Genomic DNA, 19,666 nt, shown 5'->3' on the forward strand with positions numbered 1-19,666 from the left:
AAAATTATTAGCATAGATACATTATCACAACATTTAAAAATGGCAGGTTACTTTTTTCAATACATAAAATGAGGGCATTGGGTCTCTAAGCCTAAGAGCAAGTGAGATGAACAAAGTAGGCAGAATGAGGCTTCTATGCAATACTCTAAAACTTTAGTGTGTACAAGAATCACCTGCTATCTTGTTAAAAAGCAGATTCTGCGTCAGTAGGTCTGGGTGAAGCCTGAGAACCTGCATGTCTAACAAGCTCCCAGGTGATGCTGATGTTGTTCGTCCACGGACCACACTTTGAGTAGCAAAGTTCTAAACAAAGGGATTTGTAGGTACAAAAGTATGGAGCCTTGGAAGAGCTCTTCTGGGAAACAACCAGTAACTTGATATCGTCAAGCACAGAGTGCAAAGTGTTATGTGGTAGGAGATGAGGTTGGAGAGGAAGGCAGTCAGGGCAGTCAAGACCTTATCCGTCCTGTTCGTACTTCATTTTGTAGATGAAAGAGCACCTTGAAAGGAGTTTAAGTAGAGATACATAATGTAGAGCTCTCTGGCACCATGTGGGATAGCTCTGCTGGATGCAGGGAGTCCGTGAGGAGGCCTTTGCAATTATGTTGCCTGAACATGGAAATAATGAGGACCTGAACTGAAGAAGCCATGGGAAAAGTGGAAGGAGGAAGACGGGCTTGCTCTTTGGAGTTAGGTCTACTGGGCCTTAGTAGCTGACTGAGTGTGGGCAGTGAAGGAGCAGAGGGATCAAGGAAGACTTGCAAGTTCCTGGCCTGAATGCTGGATATGGAAGGCCATGGACAAGCACAGGGAGCAAAGGAGGCAGTGCAAGTGTAGGACCAAGGTTAAGGGAAATTGGCTTTTGGATAAATGAAATGAGGGTGCCTATCCTATTAAAAAACAGAAAGATGGCCAACTGGACTATGACGTGAGGACTTTTTTAAAGAGTGTATTTTGTTGTGGTTAAAAGAGAATCCTTGTGTACTGTTGGAGGGAATGTAAATTTGTGCAGCCACTGTGGAAAACAGTTTGGAGTTTCCACAAAAAATTGAAAATAGAACTACCATATGATCCAGCATCACACTTCTGAGTATAATCTCAAAGAAATTGAGATAAGGAGGAGCTCAAAGAGATGTCAGCTCCATCATGCTCATTGCAGCATTATTCGCAATAGTCAAGGCATGATGCAAACTAAGTGTCCATTAACGGATGACTACATTGTACTTCTCCGCCATCTTGACTCCTCCGGAGAGTCCGGATGACTACATTGTAAAAAATGTGGTATAAACAGACTATATTCTACATTCTATATCTATATTCTATATTCTCTATATATTCCATATTCTCTATATATACTATATTCTATTTCTATATTCTATAAATAGAATATTCTATAATATTATAGAATATTCTATAAATAGAATATAATAGAATATTCTATAAATAGAATATTTTTCAGCCTTAAAAAAGAAGGAATGCTTTCATTGCGACAGCATGGATGAACCTGGAGGGCATTTTACTAAGCCAAGTAAGCCAGATATGGAAGACAAATAATCCATGATACCATGTATATGAGGAATCTGATAGAGTCAAACTCATAAAACAGAGTGCAGAATGGTAGTTGCCAGCTGGGGAGAGGCTGAAACAGAGAGGTAATGTTAAGGGACATAAAGTTTTGGTTATGTGAAATGACTAAATCCTGGAGACCTACAGTACAGCCAAGGGCTTATTGTCAATGATACTGAATTGTACTTTTAAAAATTTGCTGAAAGGGTAACTCTTAACTGTTCTTATCACAAAGAAAGATAATAATAAGAGGGCAGGAGAAAACTTTTGGAGGTAATGGATATGTTTATGGCATAGATGGTTTCATGAATATATATACCTATCTCCAAAGTCATCATGAAGTACACATTAATTATGGCCACCTCTTTGTGTGTCAGTCCCACCACAATAAAATGGTTTGGAAAACAGTGAATTGTATTTCACCCTAAGCTGGACAGCTATGCTCATTTGCCATACTCCAGTGGATTTCTGAGTGAGGTAGACAAGAAACATGGGCAATATCTCTAAGCTCCATGGTTGTCCAAACCAGGATGAGAAGAAAGGGGGAAGTTTGAACATATTTATTTTATTATGGAAAGTGACTTAAATATTATAATCATCTGGATGTCAGAGAGAAGTAGACACAGGTGGAATAAATTTCCTGCCTCCCAGGGTTACTATATCCCCTTCCCCCGCAGTTCATATTTACTGGCATGGCAGTGAGTCTGAGGAGGTCCTGTGAGGTCATGGGCCTGGCATCTTGTATTTAATTGTGTCAAACTCCGTAAACATTATAAACAGCTAGTCTTCATTGAGCACTGGGGGCCCATCCTTGAGTACAGTCTTCAATTTGTCTCATTCTGTTTTCACAGTAATCCTAGGAAAAAATTTTATACATGGGAAAACTGAAGCGTATAGAGGTCTGGTAATTTGCCCAAGGTCACCCAGAGAGAAGAAATGAAAAATCTAGCCTTGAAGCCCCCATTTCTTTTCTCATTCATGCTAGAGTTCATTTCCTTTAACCTCTCCCAGTCCCACTGAAGTAACAGCTGTCCCTCTACCGCCCCATGCTGTAACACCCTTCTGCACACCCTGAGTAGTACTGCTTGGAACCTTCCTTTTGGATACTTAGCTGTCAAAGACTTCCCTGGTTTTCTGTCAAAATTCTACCCATTGTATCTGTGAAGACTCTTCGGAGCCTCCTGACTGGTTGACCCGTACACACTTCCCCCTCGTGCGTGTGTCATGTTGCACTACAATCATGTGTATATACGTCCCTCCCTCTCTGCAGGCTGTGTGCTCCTGAAGGACAGACCTGTATCTTAGCACTCTCCTTTCTGTGTGGTGCCCATTGCTGTCCAGGAAGGGCTTTTGAACTGAAGTGGTGTGTATAGTTATTAGTGGGTTCTCGGTAAATTTTATGGGATGGTTATAGTACCTGGGAAGTACAAACCAGTTTCTAAAGAAAGTAGACACTAGCAATGGGCATAAAAGGTCACTCGGAAAATCACAATCTCTTAACAGATTATTTATATATAAAAGTTTTTATGAAAAATGGGTTTCCCAATGAACTTATTCCTCTCCTATAATCTCTCACCATTAACATTAGGTTTAATTATTTAGGGGTACCTGGCTGGTCCAGTCGGAAGAGTGTGCCACTCTTGATCTGGGGTCCATGAATTTAAGCCCCACATTGGGTGTAGAGATTACTATAAAAGTAAAGAAATAAACTTCAAAAAGATTAGGCTTAATTTGAATTTAGTTTATTGGGAGCCAATATTTAATATAAAATCTAATTTTTATTAGAGTTTTTAAAATAAATAATAGCATTTAATATCTACCAATGGCGCTTCATCTAAGAGCATTTTTTAACATAATTAATCTATAAATAAACTGTGGTGGAAAAATTACTCTACCTACAACTCTACACCTTCATCAGGTTTTAGGTCTATTCTTTATCCTTGATTTTCTTTGTCCTGCTCATATCCTCAGATTTTCTTCTTTTTCTTCCTGTTATTTCTTCAGTGAGGTTTCTGTGAAAGAAGGTGGACTTTCTTGAGGCCTACAGTAAAGCAAGGGAAATCACCATTGACTTCAGGAAAAGAGGCAAAATATGGTTACTTTTAAAACACAGAAAGACATAAAAGTATCTACAAATAAACATATTTGGGTTTGAATATGAAATTCCATTTCTGTGTAGCATGTATTTATTATAAATTAACCAATGTTTAAAACATCTAGAATGCTGTCTGTTCTAGCTTTTGTGATTAAGAAGGGGTTCTGGAGGGTATTATGCTAAATGAAATAAGTCAATCAGAAAAAGACAATTATCATATGGTTTCACTCATGTGGACCAAGGAATAGCATAGAGGATCATAGGGGTTGGGAGGGAAAACTGAATGGGAAGCAAGCAGAGAGGGTGACCAACCATGAGAGACTCTTGATCCCCAGAAACAAACTGAGGGTTGTGAAGGGGGAGTTGGGTGGGGGAAGGGGTAAGTTGGTGATGGGCACTAAGGACGGCACGTGATGTGATGAACACTGGGTCTTACATACAACTGAAGAATCGTTGACCATTATGTCAAAAAACTAATGATGTATGATATCGTGGGTAATTGAATTTAAATTAAAAAATAAGATTTTTTTTTTTTTTTAAAGAAGAGATTTTGGAATGGGACACACACACACACGCACGCATGTACACATACTTCTATCTCCTGAAACTGCTGCATTAGTTAGACTCTCAGGGAACATTCAGATAACCTCAGCTAATATAAGTCTATGATAAAACCATGTTTCTCAGACTGAGGTCGTCCTACCTCAGAGGATGATGTGAGTTATTGGCCAGGAGTTATGGGAAGGAACGGAGAAAATAAGAAGTGGTGTATCTCCCGAAGTTGTTAATTTAAACCAATGGGTTAAACTTTATTTTGCTGTAGGAACTAGTACAGATCTCTAAAAGAGGAGAATGCAAATTTCTCATGAAATTTTAAAGATAAAAATACCATGGGACGGCAAAGAAACGTTGAACTGATGATAAACTGCTTGGGCTGGGTCCCAGACTGCTAGTAGTACATTCTTTTCTTTTCTGTTTCTTTGGTTATATGGAAAAGTCAGAGAGGTATTGTGTAGGATTTACATAGAAATAAGGGCAGTAGTAAGAGCTGCACAATGGTGGTTGTTCGAGATTGGAATGTTGTTCAAAGAACAAAATTAACTGAAAACATCCCAGACAGCTCTGGCAAATGAATGACCTTGACCTACCCCAACAACTGAATGCTTCCACTTCTGCTCTTAGGTATCACTCTATCAAAGGGTCAGTATGTCTGTTTTGGCAGTTCCTACTCCCACCAGCCAACTGTGCTCCTCCTTCCTTGCCATTTCTTTTGGTTTCTACTTCCTCATGGCTTTTGCCTACTAATAATTTAGGTCTATCTGGTAGTCTTTCATAGCCTACATGGCTTACTTTCTGTGTATCTTTTGCCTCTGCTCCATCTTCCAAATGCCCAAACTGGTTTGTGTATTAAATATAAAACTCCCCCAGAGAGGGAATACAATCCCTTCAATTAATCACCATGGTCTCTATTTTGACATAGATTTTTGGGACAAGCTGCCTCCCAGAACACCAGCCAACCTCCGTGTTGTTTTCCCTGGAGTTCAGTTTCTACTTCTGGTGAGGCTGGCTGTTGTTGTGTCAGTGGAATGACACAGTATAAGGAGTGAAATTATGTCAGCCTAAGGATTCACCATAGTTGGGTTTTCTCTGTGGGATTGTGGAAGTGTGACATAGCCATTCTGACTCCTGCCTTTTCTAAAACAGTCCCTAAAAGATGTCAGAAACAGATTCCTTTGGAAGGATGAATAACTGATATAACCAGATAAAAGTCTGAAGGCTTTTCATGGCAACCAAAGTTCTTGGTAAACTTATGTAGAAATTTAAAGAATGGAATCTTTGAAAAGGCCACCTGTGTAAGGCAAGTATCCTTTCTTCTTCTTCTTCTTTTTTTTTTTTTGTATTTCAATTACAGAGGGTTGAGTTAAACATACTGCTTACTTCCTAGCCCACCCCCACCACTGGTCCATGTTAGACCTCCCTTGATTGATTTAGTAATTGGAATCCTCTCTTTTAACTTACTGTTGGAATTCATCTCTAAAAGGAACAGCTTATACCATATTTAGTTTAAATTTTTCTTGCATTAAACTAAAAAGAACTTTCCTATAACTTTGTCCCAGTGTTTTTGGGTCAGTCCTAGGGAACTGCACAGAATGATCAGTTCCTTCCTCAACAACTCAGTAGCTTTTCAGTCTCATAAAGTCAGCTCTCATGACTTGTGAATGTTCATTTTACTATGTGAAACATATCCTGTTCTTAATTCTTCATAGGATGTGGGTCAAAGACAATTTACTACCTTCCCTTTAGACTACATTTTAGTTACCTTCCCTTGGACACACTGTAGTTTGACAATGTCTTTTTAAAAATGTAAATACTTTAAAAATAGATGTGCTCTACCAATGCAAAATATGATGGGTACAACCTTGCCTCTCTATTCCTTAATTTCAGTTTCTATTAATGCACCCTAAAATTTGTACAAGTTTTTTAAAATAATATCACATTTTTGACTCTCATTGAACTTTAAATCTTTTTCAAGTGAATTGCTGTCAGTTCAGAGCTTTCCTACCTTGTATTTAAGTAGTTGATTCTTTGAACTTAGATGCACAACTTAACATTTAACCCTATTAAGTTGTATATTGTTAATTTCATCCCATCCTTCTCCTTTGTCAAGGTCTTTTTCAAGTTTGATTCTTTAATGTGGTTTATCAGATTTTCCCTCAACTATGTGTCATCTACAAATTAGATAGGCAAAATTTATATCAGAGTTCACCTAATTCGCTGATTAATATGTTTAAGATTTCAGAACAGAGGGTAGAGAACTTTAGTGTGGTTCTCAAACTTTAGTGTACAAGAGAATTATTTGGGACATTTATTAAACATGCAGATTCCCAAGTCTCATTTCCAGAAATTTTGATTTAGTAAGTGTGGGATGAGACTCCAGGAATGTGTATTTCTAATGGGCACCCCATGTGCTCCTGATACATTTGGTCCCAGGCCAACTTTAGAAGCATTTTTAGAAATGTCCTTTGAGTCTAAGTTGACAGTAATGTGTTCGTTAATTTCAATAGGATGGTTGTCTAGCCCAGTGCTGGACGCATGATTGATACTAAATGAGTGAGGGAAGGGGTGAAGGAATGATGGATGGGAAGGAAAGCTCAGGTAACAACCCAGCTTACATTTCTCCATTTTATTCACACAGTCAGTCTGATGGGCTCTTTTGAATACTTTGTTGTAATTAAATTATATATTTTGATGTTCCCCACTGGGAAACGTGTATTATGCATGACCTATTCTTCATGAACATATGCTGTCTTCTAGTGATCATTGCTTTCCTTTCTGAGTGCGCACAGATTATGGATTTCTCTCCAGAATTTCATTGAGAATTAAAGAGTGTTTTGTATTAAAACCCAGAGATCTCCCTCTATTTATTCCTGCTTGATTTATAAGAAACTAGGGCATAGTTTTAGTGTCTGACTTATTTGCTCCCCTTCAGGCCATGTAGATTGTCTTTTCTGTTTTAATGTGTTTGCAAATAAATAAGTACCCAAGGAATAGACATTTCAACAAGGAGAGATTTCTTCCTTTCCCCAGAACTTATATTTTTGAAAACTTCTAAAATCCACAGAAAGACTCAAAGAATAGTACAGTGTTCTTTACCCAGATCAACAATTGTTAGCATATTGGTTTTTTTGTAACAAGCTATAACTGATAAGATTTTTTTTCCCCCCTGAACCAGTTGGTCACTATGTTTTTTTAGTTTCTTAGTGTAGAACAAGTCTTAGTCTATCCTGTATTTGCCTTTCAAGGTGGCCATCTGTATTCTCCGAATATTCTTAATATTTTTGCGTGTTTGTTTACTATTTTGAGTTTTGGCTTCTGAATCACATAAAGTTTTACATATTCAAAAAATAAAATAAAGCGGATTGGAAAAGCAAACTTTAAAATTTGTTCCTGAAGGGAAGTTAGAGCACATCACAGTGTTCACCGCAAATATTAAGGAATCTGATTCTAAGTAAAAGTGAAAGAAACAGAAGCTTGCGTGGAAGCTTCGTAGATGGCCATAAAATCTAAAGAAGGTTCAGCAAGGCTGTGTGGGGGGGGTGTCTGCAGATGAGATCAGCTCTCAGATCCATCCCCAACCTCTGAGGAAGGGACATAGCATCCCTAGAGACATAAACACAGGGCTGGATTTCAGATCCCAGCACCTGGATCTGTGGGAGGACACCTGAGAGGAGACTCACAGCTGCCACATCACGGTCATGACCCCTTCTCTGGGAGGTCATCATCTGAATGATTGCAGGCTATCAAGGCCAACGGCCCTCCCTCCACAGGCCAGGGCAGATCTGTGGCCGTCCCCACTGAAGCTCTCTCAAGACTTTGTCACAGCTCCTCTTCCTCTGCTTAGTGCTGCCTTCTTCCTTCTGCTACACCTGGTGCTGATTTTAGGAGCGCTTCCCAGTACACCAGCTGTGTGCCCATCGCCCAGCGCTGCTCCAAGCTCTCATTATCCATGAACGCATGGAATCCTCACAGTGGGTGCTATTGGCATCCACATTTTGTATGTGAGGAAACTGAGGCACGACGAGGGGCTACAGGACTGGCCAACGACATTCAGAGAAGCAAGGCTTGACACAGGCCTGTGACATCCCTGCCGCTCCCTGATTAGCCCCCGCAGTTTTCCTCCGTGACACAGAGACTGCCATCAGCGTGCTCAGCAGTATCATAGTTCTATTATATTTCCAAGATATTTTCCTAAGCGAAGATACAGAAGAACTTCCTGTAGAGTTAGCCCGAGAGAGGATTAGTCCTGACGACGGGGTAAGAAAGGCAGGTAAAAAAGCAGTTCCAGCCTGATTCTTTGTTCTTCCACAGAGCTTTAGCCTGAACCAGGAGTTGGCTTCACCCTCTAAGCTCATTCCCCAGAGCTCACTTTTCCGCCAGTGACATGATACACCTGCCACTCCCGCTCTTGCAAAGGGAGAAGAATATGTACAGCACAGAACACGAAATGAGAGATGAAGAGGTTTCTCTTCCCTAAGACAAGAGGTAGTTCGTGTTTCCCGACCTATTTGAGTACACATGCAGAGCTTGCACAATGTCGCTTAACCAGCCCGTTTAGCATGGATGAGATCTACTTTCCTTTCAACAAGCTCTTTAAGACGTGACTTATTTAAAAAGCTTCACGAATCTGCAAGGTCAAAATAGCCAGTTCTACCGAGAGACGGAAGGAATTTCGAGACCACGGTTGCAATTTACAGTTGGGAAATCTTTGCACTTCAGTGATTCTTTTAGCCCCGGTGGTGGAATGACCAATGGTCCCCGCTTTCCCTGTGGGAGAGGGTTCCCAGGATGTGGCCGTTTCAGTGCTGAAACTGGGAGGTCCCGTGCAATCTGGATGACGTGAGCAACCCACAGGGCACCCTTTGTGACCCAGAACCACTGTTACAGGAAATGCCTGCCCTTCTATTGGAGATAATTTTTATTATCTCAAAAAATGCTTACTTTTTTATATAAAATAAGAAAATTTAGAAATTTTGGAAGAAAATAAAGGAGAAATGAAAAGCCACCCATGAGCTCCTATCGCACAGATCACGGTTTCAAGCTTTCGACATCTTTTGTGAATTTTTCTGGATTTCTGTGTGTGTATAAATATATTTTACAAATCTCAAACTGTGCCATATCCTGATCCTGCCATATCCTGATTTTAATTTAGTGTGAGCATTCTCTCATAACAATAAATACTTTCTGAAAACACCATTGCTAATCGTTGCCTATTTCCTTTGAGGAGACACTATACTTTATTTAACCATTCTCCTGTTGTTCAGCATTTAGGCTAATGTTTGCTGTTAAAGATAATGTTGTTGTGAACGTCTTTAGGTTTCTAATTATTTCTTTTGGACTTTTCTGTTGAAAAGTTTCCAGGACCTCATTGGGTGAAAATTACGGGCTTTGTTCGGGGTTCTGAATCCTATCTCCAAAATGCTTCTGGAAATGCTTCAACATTGTTCATGCCTGTTCACCTGAACTGTCAGCACTAAGTACTTTTTTCAATCTTCATCATTGTTCTAGGTTAAAAACAAGTTACCCCAAATAATCTATATCTCTTTGTTTACTAAGGAGTTCAAACCTCTTTTATGCATTTCTCTTTGGAACGTTCCTATAAATTGTTTGTCCATATATTTCCCCAGACTTTATATTGTTTCAATGTCTTGCTTCTAGATTTATACAAGTTCTTTACAGGCTAACTAAATGACTCTTTTTAATGTTATGCTTGTTTCAAAGCATAACATTATGCTTGTTTCAAATACTTCCCTTAGTATATCATTGGATAGATATTTTTCAAATAGTGATGCTTAAAGGTTTCGGATGTTTCTGATCTTTAAGCCATGTATTAAATTGCACACACACGTGTGCACACATACCCATGCACACAACCCTGTGAGGAGGCCTAGACTTTCCTTTAAAAGTATTTTTTTCTTTTCACTCTTAACTCATCAGACTTAACATTGTTTTCTAACATTAGGTATATGCGCTGCAGAAGCAAGCACTGTTTTTTAATATTTGAAAAGAATTTCTGTTACATGTATGTAATTTTGAAGAAAAATGGTAAAAAGAAAAAAAATGCTATGAATCTACCACCCAGCCTCACTAAAGCATACCAACTACTTCGTGTTCCTCCCTGTAATGGCTAATTTTATGTCAACATGATTATACTATGGGATGCCCCAGATTAAACATTATTCTTGAGTGGGTCTGTGAAGGTGTTTCTGGGTGAGATCAGTATTTGAATCAGTGAACTCAATAAAGTGGATTGCCCTCCCCAGCTTGGGTGGGCATATTCCAATCTGTTGAGGCCCCTAATAGAACAGAAAGGAGGAGAAAGGAAAAACTGGCCCATTTTGCTTCCTGCCTGCCTCCTGCCCTTCGCTGGGATTTGTACCATTGTCTCCTCTGGTTCTCAGACCTTTGGAATAGAATTACAGCACTGGCTTTCCTGGGTTCTCAGCTTGCAGGTGGTAGATCATGGGACTTGCTAGCCTCCCTAATAACACAAGCTGATTTTTTATAATCAATCTCTTCCCATACATATCCTACTCGTTCTGTTTCTCTGCAGAATCCTGACTAATACACTCCACAGTCTCAGATCTCTGCCTTTCCCAAGTTGTAGCTACCATCCTGCTTTTGCCTTTATCCTTCCCTTGTTACTTAAAAATCACTTTTATCTTGTATATGTTTGTATCTCTGAGCATATGTTTAGTTTTCATATTTTGGGGCTATATAAAAATAGATTAATCTTTTATCTCATCTTCTCAGTCTTGCTTTTTTTAAATTAAGTACTATATATAAGTTTATCCATATTTTATGTGAAGATATAATTCATTCATTGCCATACCGGATAATAATTTCTTTCATGAATATACATATGTATACACATACACACATATATTATATATACACACGTACGTAGACAGACATGTATGTACCTGGGCATGAAATTGATAGGTTAAAGTGTGTGTGCCCATTCAAATTTACAAGCTATCGCTAAATTGTTTTCCCGAGTGGTTGTACTAATTGCATTCCCAGTTGCGGAGTAGAAGACTCCTGTTGCCTGACTTCTTTGCCCGTCAGTACTTTTCAAGTCTTGAAATCTGGTTGCCGTTTTCCATTTGGGAGATTTGCACTAACGCTTTAGGTTTATTTGGCCAAGATCTTAAAGACTGAAAAGGAGTGCTTAAAAACAAGTCAGACCTTTTCATTTGGGCTTCTGGTTTCTCCTTGAGGTCAGTCACCTTGCCGTGGTAGCTTTCCAGTAAAACACTTAACAAGCTGTTCCTAACATGTCATGCTGGGCCAAATGTTCAGCCCTTCGAAGAAGAGGCCGCATCAGCTAGGACAGGTGAACAGTCGACTGAGTTAGGAATTAGGAAGCTTGGGCTCTAACCTGGTTCTGCCCCTGCCGCTTTGCAGGGCGCGTGAATAAGTCACGTCACCTCTTGGCATCCCATCTGCTCACGGGGCATGATAGCACTGACCTTCCTCCCTGGCCTGCAGTGAGAACAAAATCCCGTTGTGGAGCACTTTGAAATCTTTGGATGAAAAGCACGACAGAAGTGCCAAGTGTGATTGTTACCAGTGCCAGCAACACTATAAGACAGCATAAAAATAGGAAGCAAAGAAAATTTCATTTTACAAAAGCTTCAATGAGAAAATTGGCCGGTCAGAGTGTCATTCCCTGTTTTTGGTTCATATAGATGTTGGCTTTTATAAAATTAAAAAAAAAAAAAAGTATACATTTTTGTCTTTGCCAGGCAGAAACCCTTTGATCGTCACTATCCCTATGTCATTAGGTGAGTCACTGATGCAGGGGGGAGATTAATACCTTAGGAGACCCTGTGAAATCAGTTCTTTGTAGTTACCCCCCAAATCTTACCTCTCAACACAAGGCACTGTTACAGATTGGGGCTTGGGGAGAGTCTAAACCTCAATATTGTTACAATGCAGGATCTAAGACACTTTCAGCTGCAGTGGAGATGCAGGTCTCCAGTCAGATGCTGTCAGATCCTCCAACCTGCTCTTAATATGAAAACATGAGCGACACAGCTTTAAAATCTGGAGGGGACCTTTGCAACCACCTTTGATAGATTAGGAACCTCACAATAAGGTGAATCATGTGGCTTTAATGTGAAGGTTCATTCTAAAAATGACTTAGCCATCATTTTGGCGGCTCATACCCACCGAGGTATGAAGCTGTAAATGAGTTGTGATGACCCGTAATCAGCTTTCCTGATGAATTAAATGGGCTGCAGAGACAGTTCCAAGCCACAGAAAGGGCATTTCAAACCCCGATCTTGCCCCCTGATATGACACTCAAAGAATTTAGAACGAGAATTTTTGATTCTTTCACCACGCCTTTACCATCCCGGTGTTTTATATGGGGGTTTACCTAGTCAGTCCCCCACAGGCTGGTTTGTTTGCTGCGTCCCACTGAGAAGCCCAGAAAGTGAAAGGTACGGAGGTGTAGCCTGGGTGTAAAGGGGGACGTGGGTGATACAAGCCACCCACAGCAGCCATTCCCTGAAGGTATGAATCATATTGTACATGAATCCTCATTTCCACCCAGGCACACAGAACTACTGAGCACTATTGACATGTTCTGTTCAGAAGTTTCTCAGAGCGAGGGTCCTCATAGTGTTTTATGGAATAATTTGCATTCTAATTGGCATAATTAAATTATTGCCATAGAATTAGCATGGTGCGACTCTAGTAGGAATACTTTCCATTAGGAAATACTCCTTGGGAAAAAAAAAAATCCACTGTAGTGCCCAGTCACAAGGCAATCTCTGTTTATTCTATTCAGTAACCCCATGAGAAGGGTCATTCGCACTGGATTTTCAATTGCTTAACTGAAGAAATTAGTTGAAAAGTGGAAATCCAACCTGCTGATAGTTTCTTTATCTGCCCACACCTAATAATTGGTTTGCTGGTTTTTTTTCTTTAGATCGACAGATTATTTACGCTTCTGTGAATTGCAGTGCAGGCCAGAGTCTCTGTTTCTTTCTTTTAAAATTATTTTTAGGTGGTGGTAAGAATTGTCCATAGTCAAGCTAAAATTCTGTTCTTAACTTCAAAATTCTCATTTACATAATACACATTTCAAACAACGACAGGATAGTGGATTATTATGCGGCCTTGAAATATCACCTTGATTAAGACAATGGAGCATCGTAGAGAAATGGTAGCATGTTAAGTGAAAAAGAATATGAAATTGTGTCTGTACCATGATTTCAAGTACATAAATTATGGGCATATGAGCACAAGCTGAAAAAGGAATATGGAAAAGGAAACAGATGGTCGGGTAAGGTGGTGGGATTATGGGAGCCATCCCCCTTTTTTAGCTTTCCATTAACACCATGATAGTACTACTCATGTAAGAAGCATAGTTGCAAAAGCATTTAGTTAGGCGCAGAGGAAGATACACCATGAGACCAATAAATTGTAAACTGCAAATCCCCTCACCTGGGGGGGGAGGGGCGCCTGTGAATGCCTAAATTGCTAAGAGCTCCTGGAGGGTTCCAGGTGGGGAGAGAGGACTGCGTTACAATCAGAAACATTTCTATGTCAGCATTTCTGGTAAATTGCTTGAAGAGATCGCAGAAAAAAGGGACCTAATTCTCCAGCGCTCCTGTAATCTGTCTTGATCTATTTTCTCATTCTAAGTAAATATTCACTTTCATGCCTAATTTTGTATTTGTGTATATGCATTCTTTAAAAAAGCAGGCGGGGGGTGGGCACTCCTGTAATTGTCTAAGCTTCAGGCCTCACAAAACCTGCAGGTGCCTTTGATTAGGTGGGTCATCAGAACCCTAACTGGGTCCTGGGAAGTATGAAGTCTACCCCAGGGCCCCATCCCCAACTTCTCCGAAGAACCACTATGCATCCGTTGGAAACACTGTTGCTGGGCTCAGTGCTTGGTATGTCAGCACACTCCTGATTTCGCTGCTGGCTCCTTCGAAGCTGGTCTCTGTTCTTCATGGGAAAAGCAGCTTGCCGTACCAATTCAGAATTGGAGGGTAGGAAGGGGCTTACCTGACAGTCATGTCTAGCCATTCCTCGGACACGCGGTTCTTCTCTTCAAGGCCTCTGGGCCAAAATGTTAATTTGTATTTGGAGAAGAGCTACCTAAGTGTCACGTGTTTTATATGACAACCCCATTATTAGGCCCGTTTTGGAGCTAAGGGAACCAAAGTTCAGAGCTTGGCAAGGAGCAGCCCTGACATCCCAGCCTTGGTGTTTGACTTTAAAGCTTGGTTTCTCCCTTCACTGTACAGTACAGTATAATATCTCCCTCTGACCCAAGCAAAATGTGGAATTAATTTTTCCCTGGAGAACAACTCCCAAGGCTTCTCAAACAAAGAACGAAAACAAACGAAAAAGCAAATACATTCCCAGCTAAGAGAGGAAATCCCCAGGAACTACTACTTGTCCATTTATTTGACATTGTAAGCAGTATTCCTGGTGAGAAACTATCAAGAACTTGAGCCAAGAGTGAACCCTGGAAGTGCAAGGTGACACTGAGAAAGAGACTAGAACAGTGGGCTGCAGGCCCCTCCTAGCAAAGCAAAAGCAGCTGTTTCCCAGGGCCTCTGGAAAGCAGCCCTCTCCATCACAGCAGCAGTAGGAAAGGGGAGGTTGGGACCATGCCGCACACCTTCCCACCTGGGTGTCACTGGAACCCAGTGTCCTAATCATATTTCCCCGTCACCTCTCAGCACTGATTTACTTTCTCCTCCCATTCTACATGCTGCAGCACTAATTGCCTGCCTAATTGCCAAAACTAATTGCTATGACATTCATTGTTCATCTGCTCTCTTCTCTGGCTTGGGCTCCGGCAGGTGGCTCGTACGAAGGCGAGGATGGCATTATTCCTGGCTTGCTCCAGGGAGAGTGATGTCCCCCAGCAGTTGCTTTTCTCTTGAAGGTGGACCAAGGAACTAGCTTTCTTACCGCAAAGGGAAGAATGACTCTGGACAGAGGTTTGCCTTCTTCTGACTTGAGATGGGGTTGCTTTGACTAGTTTGGAGTCTGGGAAGCTGGACTTCTCAGGAGGTCTCTCCCTCCCATTTAGAGGTTAGAATTCGATTTGCTGATTAAAAGAGATGAGTCTGCTTCTTGAGCTCATCAGCGGCAGAGCTGGTTCTGGTGTTCGGATTTCCCACTTCCTAGCCCTGGATTTCTAGCGTGTCACACTGCAACTACTGCAGTGGCACTAATTCCTCTTTTATATTTTCTTGTAAATTTTTATTAAGACTCTATCAAGTAATGTTTCCTTATTGTAGCTAGGATAATAAGCATCAGTATTTATTGGGTTGTTAGAAACACCCAGCACTTTCCATGCGTTCTCTCCTTTCATTGTCAAAAACGGCAGCATAAGCAGCTGCTGTCAGTGTCCTTTTTATATATGGGGAAACTGAGGCAGGGGAAGGTGAAGAACTTGTCCCGGTTTGATGCCAGAGCCCATCCTCTGGCGACCACAAGGTCACATGCATGATCCTGCTGACGGCTTCTGGATTCTGATACATAGAGGAGCTTCTTCTGAAGGCGAATCGAAGGTTGGTGTTGGAGCCACTTGAAACTAGTCAAGCAGACTGTGCAAATTCTCATGTAAATTCATGTTGCTGAGCCAGGAGTCGTGACATTCTGTTTTCTCCGTACCGCGGGGAAACACAGATGAACGACGATACTACTCTGGGATGAGGCTGGGCATCGCCTTCTCCCGCCGCCGCCGCCTTCCGCAGGCCGTTTCCACCGAGGAAAAGGAATCGTATCGTATGTCCGCTATCCAGAACCTCCACTCTTTCGACCCCTTTGCTGATGCAAGTAAGGGTGATGATCTGCTTCCTGCTGGCACTGAGGATTATATCCATATAAGAATTCAACAGAGAAACGGCAGGAAGACCCTTACTACTGTCCAAGGGATCGCTGATGATTACGATAAAAAGAAACTAGTGAAGGCGTTTAAGAAGAAATTTGCCTGCAATGGTACTGTAATTGAGCATCCAGAATATGGAGAAGTAATTCAGCTACAGGGTGACCAGCGCAAGAACATATGCCAGTTCCTGGTGGAGATTGGACTGGCTAAGGACGACCAGCTGAAGGTTCATGGGTTTTAAGTGCTTTTGGCTCACTGAAGCTTAAGTGAGGATTTCCTTGCAATGAGTAGAATTTCCCTTCTGTCCCTTGTCACAAGTTTAAAAACCTCACAGCTTGTATAATGTAACCATTTGGGGTCTGCTTTTAACTTGGACTAGTGTAACTCCTTCATGCAATAAACTGAAAAGAGCCAAAAAAAAAAAAAAGCCCAGGCTTCCCTGGGCTGTGGCAAAGACTGCGCCTTAGGAGGGAGGCCTGTGGTTTAGTTCTAGATCTGCCGCTAGGCCACTAGCCAGCTGTACGGTCCTGGGATGACCGGATTGTCTTGGTTTCTTCTTCTATGAACTAATTAGGCTCCGTGGTCCCGAGGACCACTGCCATTCCGTGCCTTTCTGATGGCACACCCAAGGTGAAGCGCATAACGGCAGAGGCTTGCCATGAGCTTCAAGAAAGCTCTGCAGTAGCTGTAAATAAAAGTCTTATTGTTTGGGTCTTGATCTTTTCCCCTTCAGTGATAGGAATAAAAGCAATGGCACTATTGTGTGAAATAAGAGTTTTCTCATTCAGAAGAAAGCTATGACACATACAATAGCAAACCATTTGGAAGCTGAAAAAAATAATTGTATAATTTACTGACTAGGATAGGAAAGTGATTTAGGAGACCAGAGAAGGACTAGGGGTTAAAAAATGACTAAAAAAAAAAAAAAAAAAAAGATTTGGAACTTTATTGCTAAAAAAGGGAACACTGTAAGGTGATTTAATACACAGAAAGAAATAATTATTTCTAACTATTTTAAGGAGGAAGGCCTAGGCACAATTAGAAGAAAACCAGGAACAAAAGAGAAAATTATAATTTCATCTGAGGGAGAAAAAGTCATTTTCATGAAAAACAGAGGTTTTGAAATAAGGACGTCTGTTATTGGTTGCCTTTTCAGTTCTTCTGGGTAATTTTTTGAGGCCCTTATGATCTTTCAACTTCTAAAAGCATGTTTGAGGGAAAAGTGGTAAGGCATGAATTTTAAAAAAATTAATTTCTACAAAAGTTGGGTATTCATCCTTTCTGATGGAGGCATAATACTCCATAGTGTATATGGACCACATCTTCCTTATCCATTCGTCCGTTGAAGGGCATCTTGGTTCTTTACACAGTTTGGCGACCGTGGCCATTGCTGCCATAAACATTGGGGTACAGATGGCCGTTCTTTTCACTACATCTGTATCTTTGGGGTAAATACCAAGGAGTGCAATGGCAGGGTCATAGGGAAGTTCTATTTTTAATTTCTTAAGGAATTTCCACACTGTTCTCCAAAGAGGCTGTACCAACTTGCATTCCCACCAACAGTGTAAGAGGGCTCCCCTTTCTCCACATCCTCTCCAACACATGTTGTTTCCTGTCTTGCTAATTTTGGCCATTCTAACTGGTGTAAGGTGATATCTCAATGTAGTTTTAATTTGAATCTCCCTGATGGCTAGTGATGATGAACATTTTTTCATGTGTCTGATAGCCATTTGTATGTCTTCATTGGAGAAGTGTCTGTCCATATCTTTTGTAGCAATATGGATGGGACTGGAAGAGATTATGCTGAGTGAAATAAGTCAAGCAGAGAGAGTCAATTATCGTATGGTTTCACTTATTTGTGGAGCATAACAAAAAGCATGGAGGACATGGGAAGTTAGAGAGAAGGGGGTTGGGGTAAATTGGAAGGGGAGGTGAACCATGAGAGACTATGGACTGTGAAAAAACAGTCTGAGGGGTTTGAAGTGGCGGATGGGTGGGAAGTTGGTGTACTAGGTGGTGGGTATTATAGAGGTCACGGATTGCATGGAGCACTGGGTGTGGTGAAAAAATAATGATACTGTTATGCTGAAAATAAATAAATTAAAAAAATTAATTTCTTTCTTTTAATTTAATATAATTTTAGTTCCAGGACAGGTAACCTCCAATGTTATATTAATTTCAGGTTAAAAAAATTAATTTCTGTGGTATGGATTTTATAGTAGAAACCCCCTTAGCAGGTAGTAAGGGAGAGAGACTGCTGGAGAAGGAGGTGGGACTTGAGGCGCCAGTCTGCTCCTTCCTGCTGTGTGACCCTGGCCAAGTCCCGTCCCCTTTCAGAGCCTCACTATCCTCCCATCTGCACATGCCTCTGAGGCTTGCATGCCTCTGAGGACCTGTTCTACACGTTCACATTCCTTACTGTAAAGTAGTGTCAAAACAAAACCAAACCCCAAAAAACCCCAAAAAACAAACAGCCCGACATTTTATAGTCACTGATCTATAGGCTATTAGACATTAGGATAAAAGCCAGAAAAATCTATTTTTTAAAATTAGGAATATTGGTTAGAGTGAAATATTCATATTCCAGGAAGTTCTGTTGCTTGAATGCTTCTAGAGTCATTCTGGTGCCAAAAAGGATGTGGAGGCGGCCTCTTCTTCCTCCTCTGCTTCCTTCTTTGTTCATGGGAATGTACAAATGTGTGTGGGAAACCATAGTAGGAAACCGTCACTTGAGCTGCTCTGGGTTGGGGTACGCTGTGTACCCCACAGGGCCAGGTGCCCACAGGCCACCGGAAGCCGCAGCTGCAGGCTGGGAGGGACCCCTGACTCACTGCCTTGTGCTGGGGGGCAAAGCCCCCTCTCAAAGGGAAACACCTGCCACAAAATGTCCACTGAAGCTGGAGAAAGTAAAGGCGAGGGGCTCTGGGCTGTCCCAGCACCAGTCTCCACCATCATTCCAGGGCAGAGTGCACCTGTTGGATCACCATGCCGTGAAGGAAACCGCGAAAGTTGCAATTGTGAACACCAGCCCCCAGAAATAATGAGCCTTGAAATAGTTCTGAGACCAGAGCCAGAGGGGGCAGGGACAGAGGAGACAGTCAGAGAGTGGGACTGGGGTGATAGAAGGAGCTGGACACAGTGGTCTAGAGCCTTGTCTCATTCCAGATACGGGACCTGAGGATCTGCATGTGTGTATGGTAGGGGTTGGGGGTGGGACTAGAAGGGGAAGCATTGGGAAAGGGACGGAAAAGAGAAGGTTTGAGTCATGACAGGTTAATAAACATTTTTCAGACTGCAGGCTGTAGCTTAGAGGTTTGTTGTAAAATCGGTTTAGTTGTGCAGGTGTTCTTAACTTGGAGTCCATGGACATGGCTGTCCTACCTCCAGAGGCTCAAGGATGGGACTGTATTGCAAAATAATTGATTTCCTTTGTAATCCTATGGGTTTTGTTTTATGCATTTAAAAACATTAGTCCAAGAAGGTTTTCTATACTACACTGAGTAGAAATGGCACCAAAAAATAAAAAATCTGAGGGTTAAGGCCAGCATTTTAAAAAAGCTATTGTGGTAGACTAAAGA

General features: G+C 41.2%; 1 protein-coding gene across 1 annotated transcript; it reads left to right on the top strand.

Moving 5' to 3' along the window:
• The first annotated feature begins 15,921 nt into the window (after positions 1 to 15,921).
• LOC309847212 (eukaryotic translation initiation factor 1) lies at positions 15,922 to 16,515 on the top strand. The gene has a single exon (XM_082697152.1). It carries the CDS (start codon positions 15,988 to 15,990, stop codon positions 16,327 to 16,329), a length of 342 nt encoding a protein of 113 aa, XP_082553278.1. The 5' UTR covers positions 15,922 to 15,987; the 3' UTR covers positions 16,330 to 16,515.
• The last annotated feature ends 3,151 nt before the right edge of the window (positions 16,516 to 19,666 follow it).

The sequence above is a fragment of the Mustela nivalis genome (assembly GCF_964662115.1).
Source record: "Mustela nivalis genome assembly, chromosome: 1".
Lineage (NCBI taxonomy): Eukaryota > Metazoa > Chordata > Mammalia > Carnivora > Mustelidae > Mustela > Mustela nivalis.

Excerpts from the sequence above, each read along its gene's own strand:
- LOC309847212 (XM_082697152.1), top strand. The coding sequence starts at position 15,988 with ATGTCCGCTATCCAGAACCTCCACTCTTTCGACCCCTTTGCTGATGCA.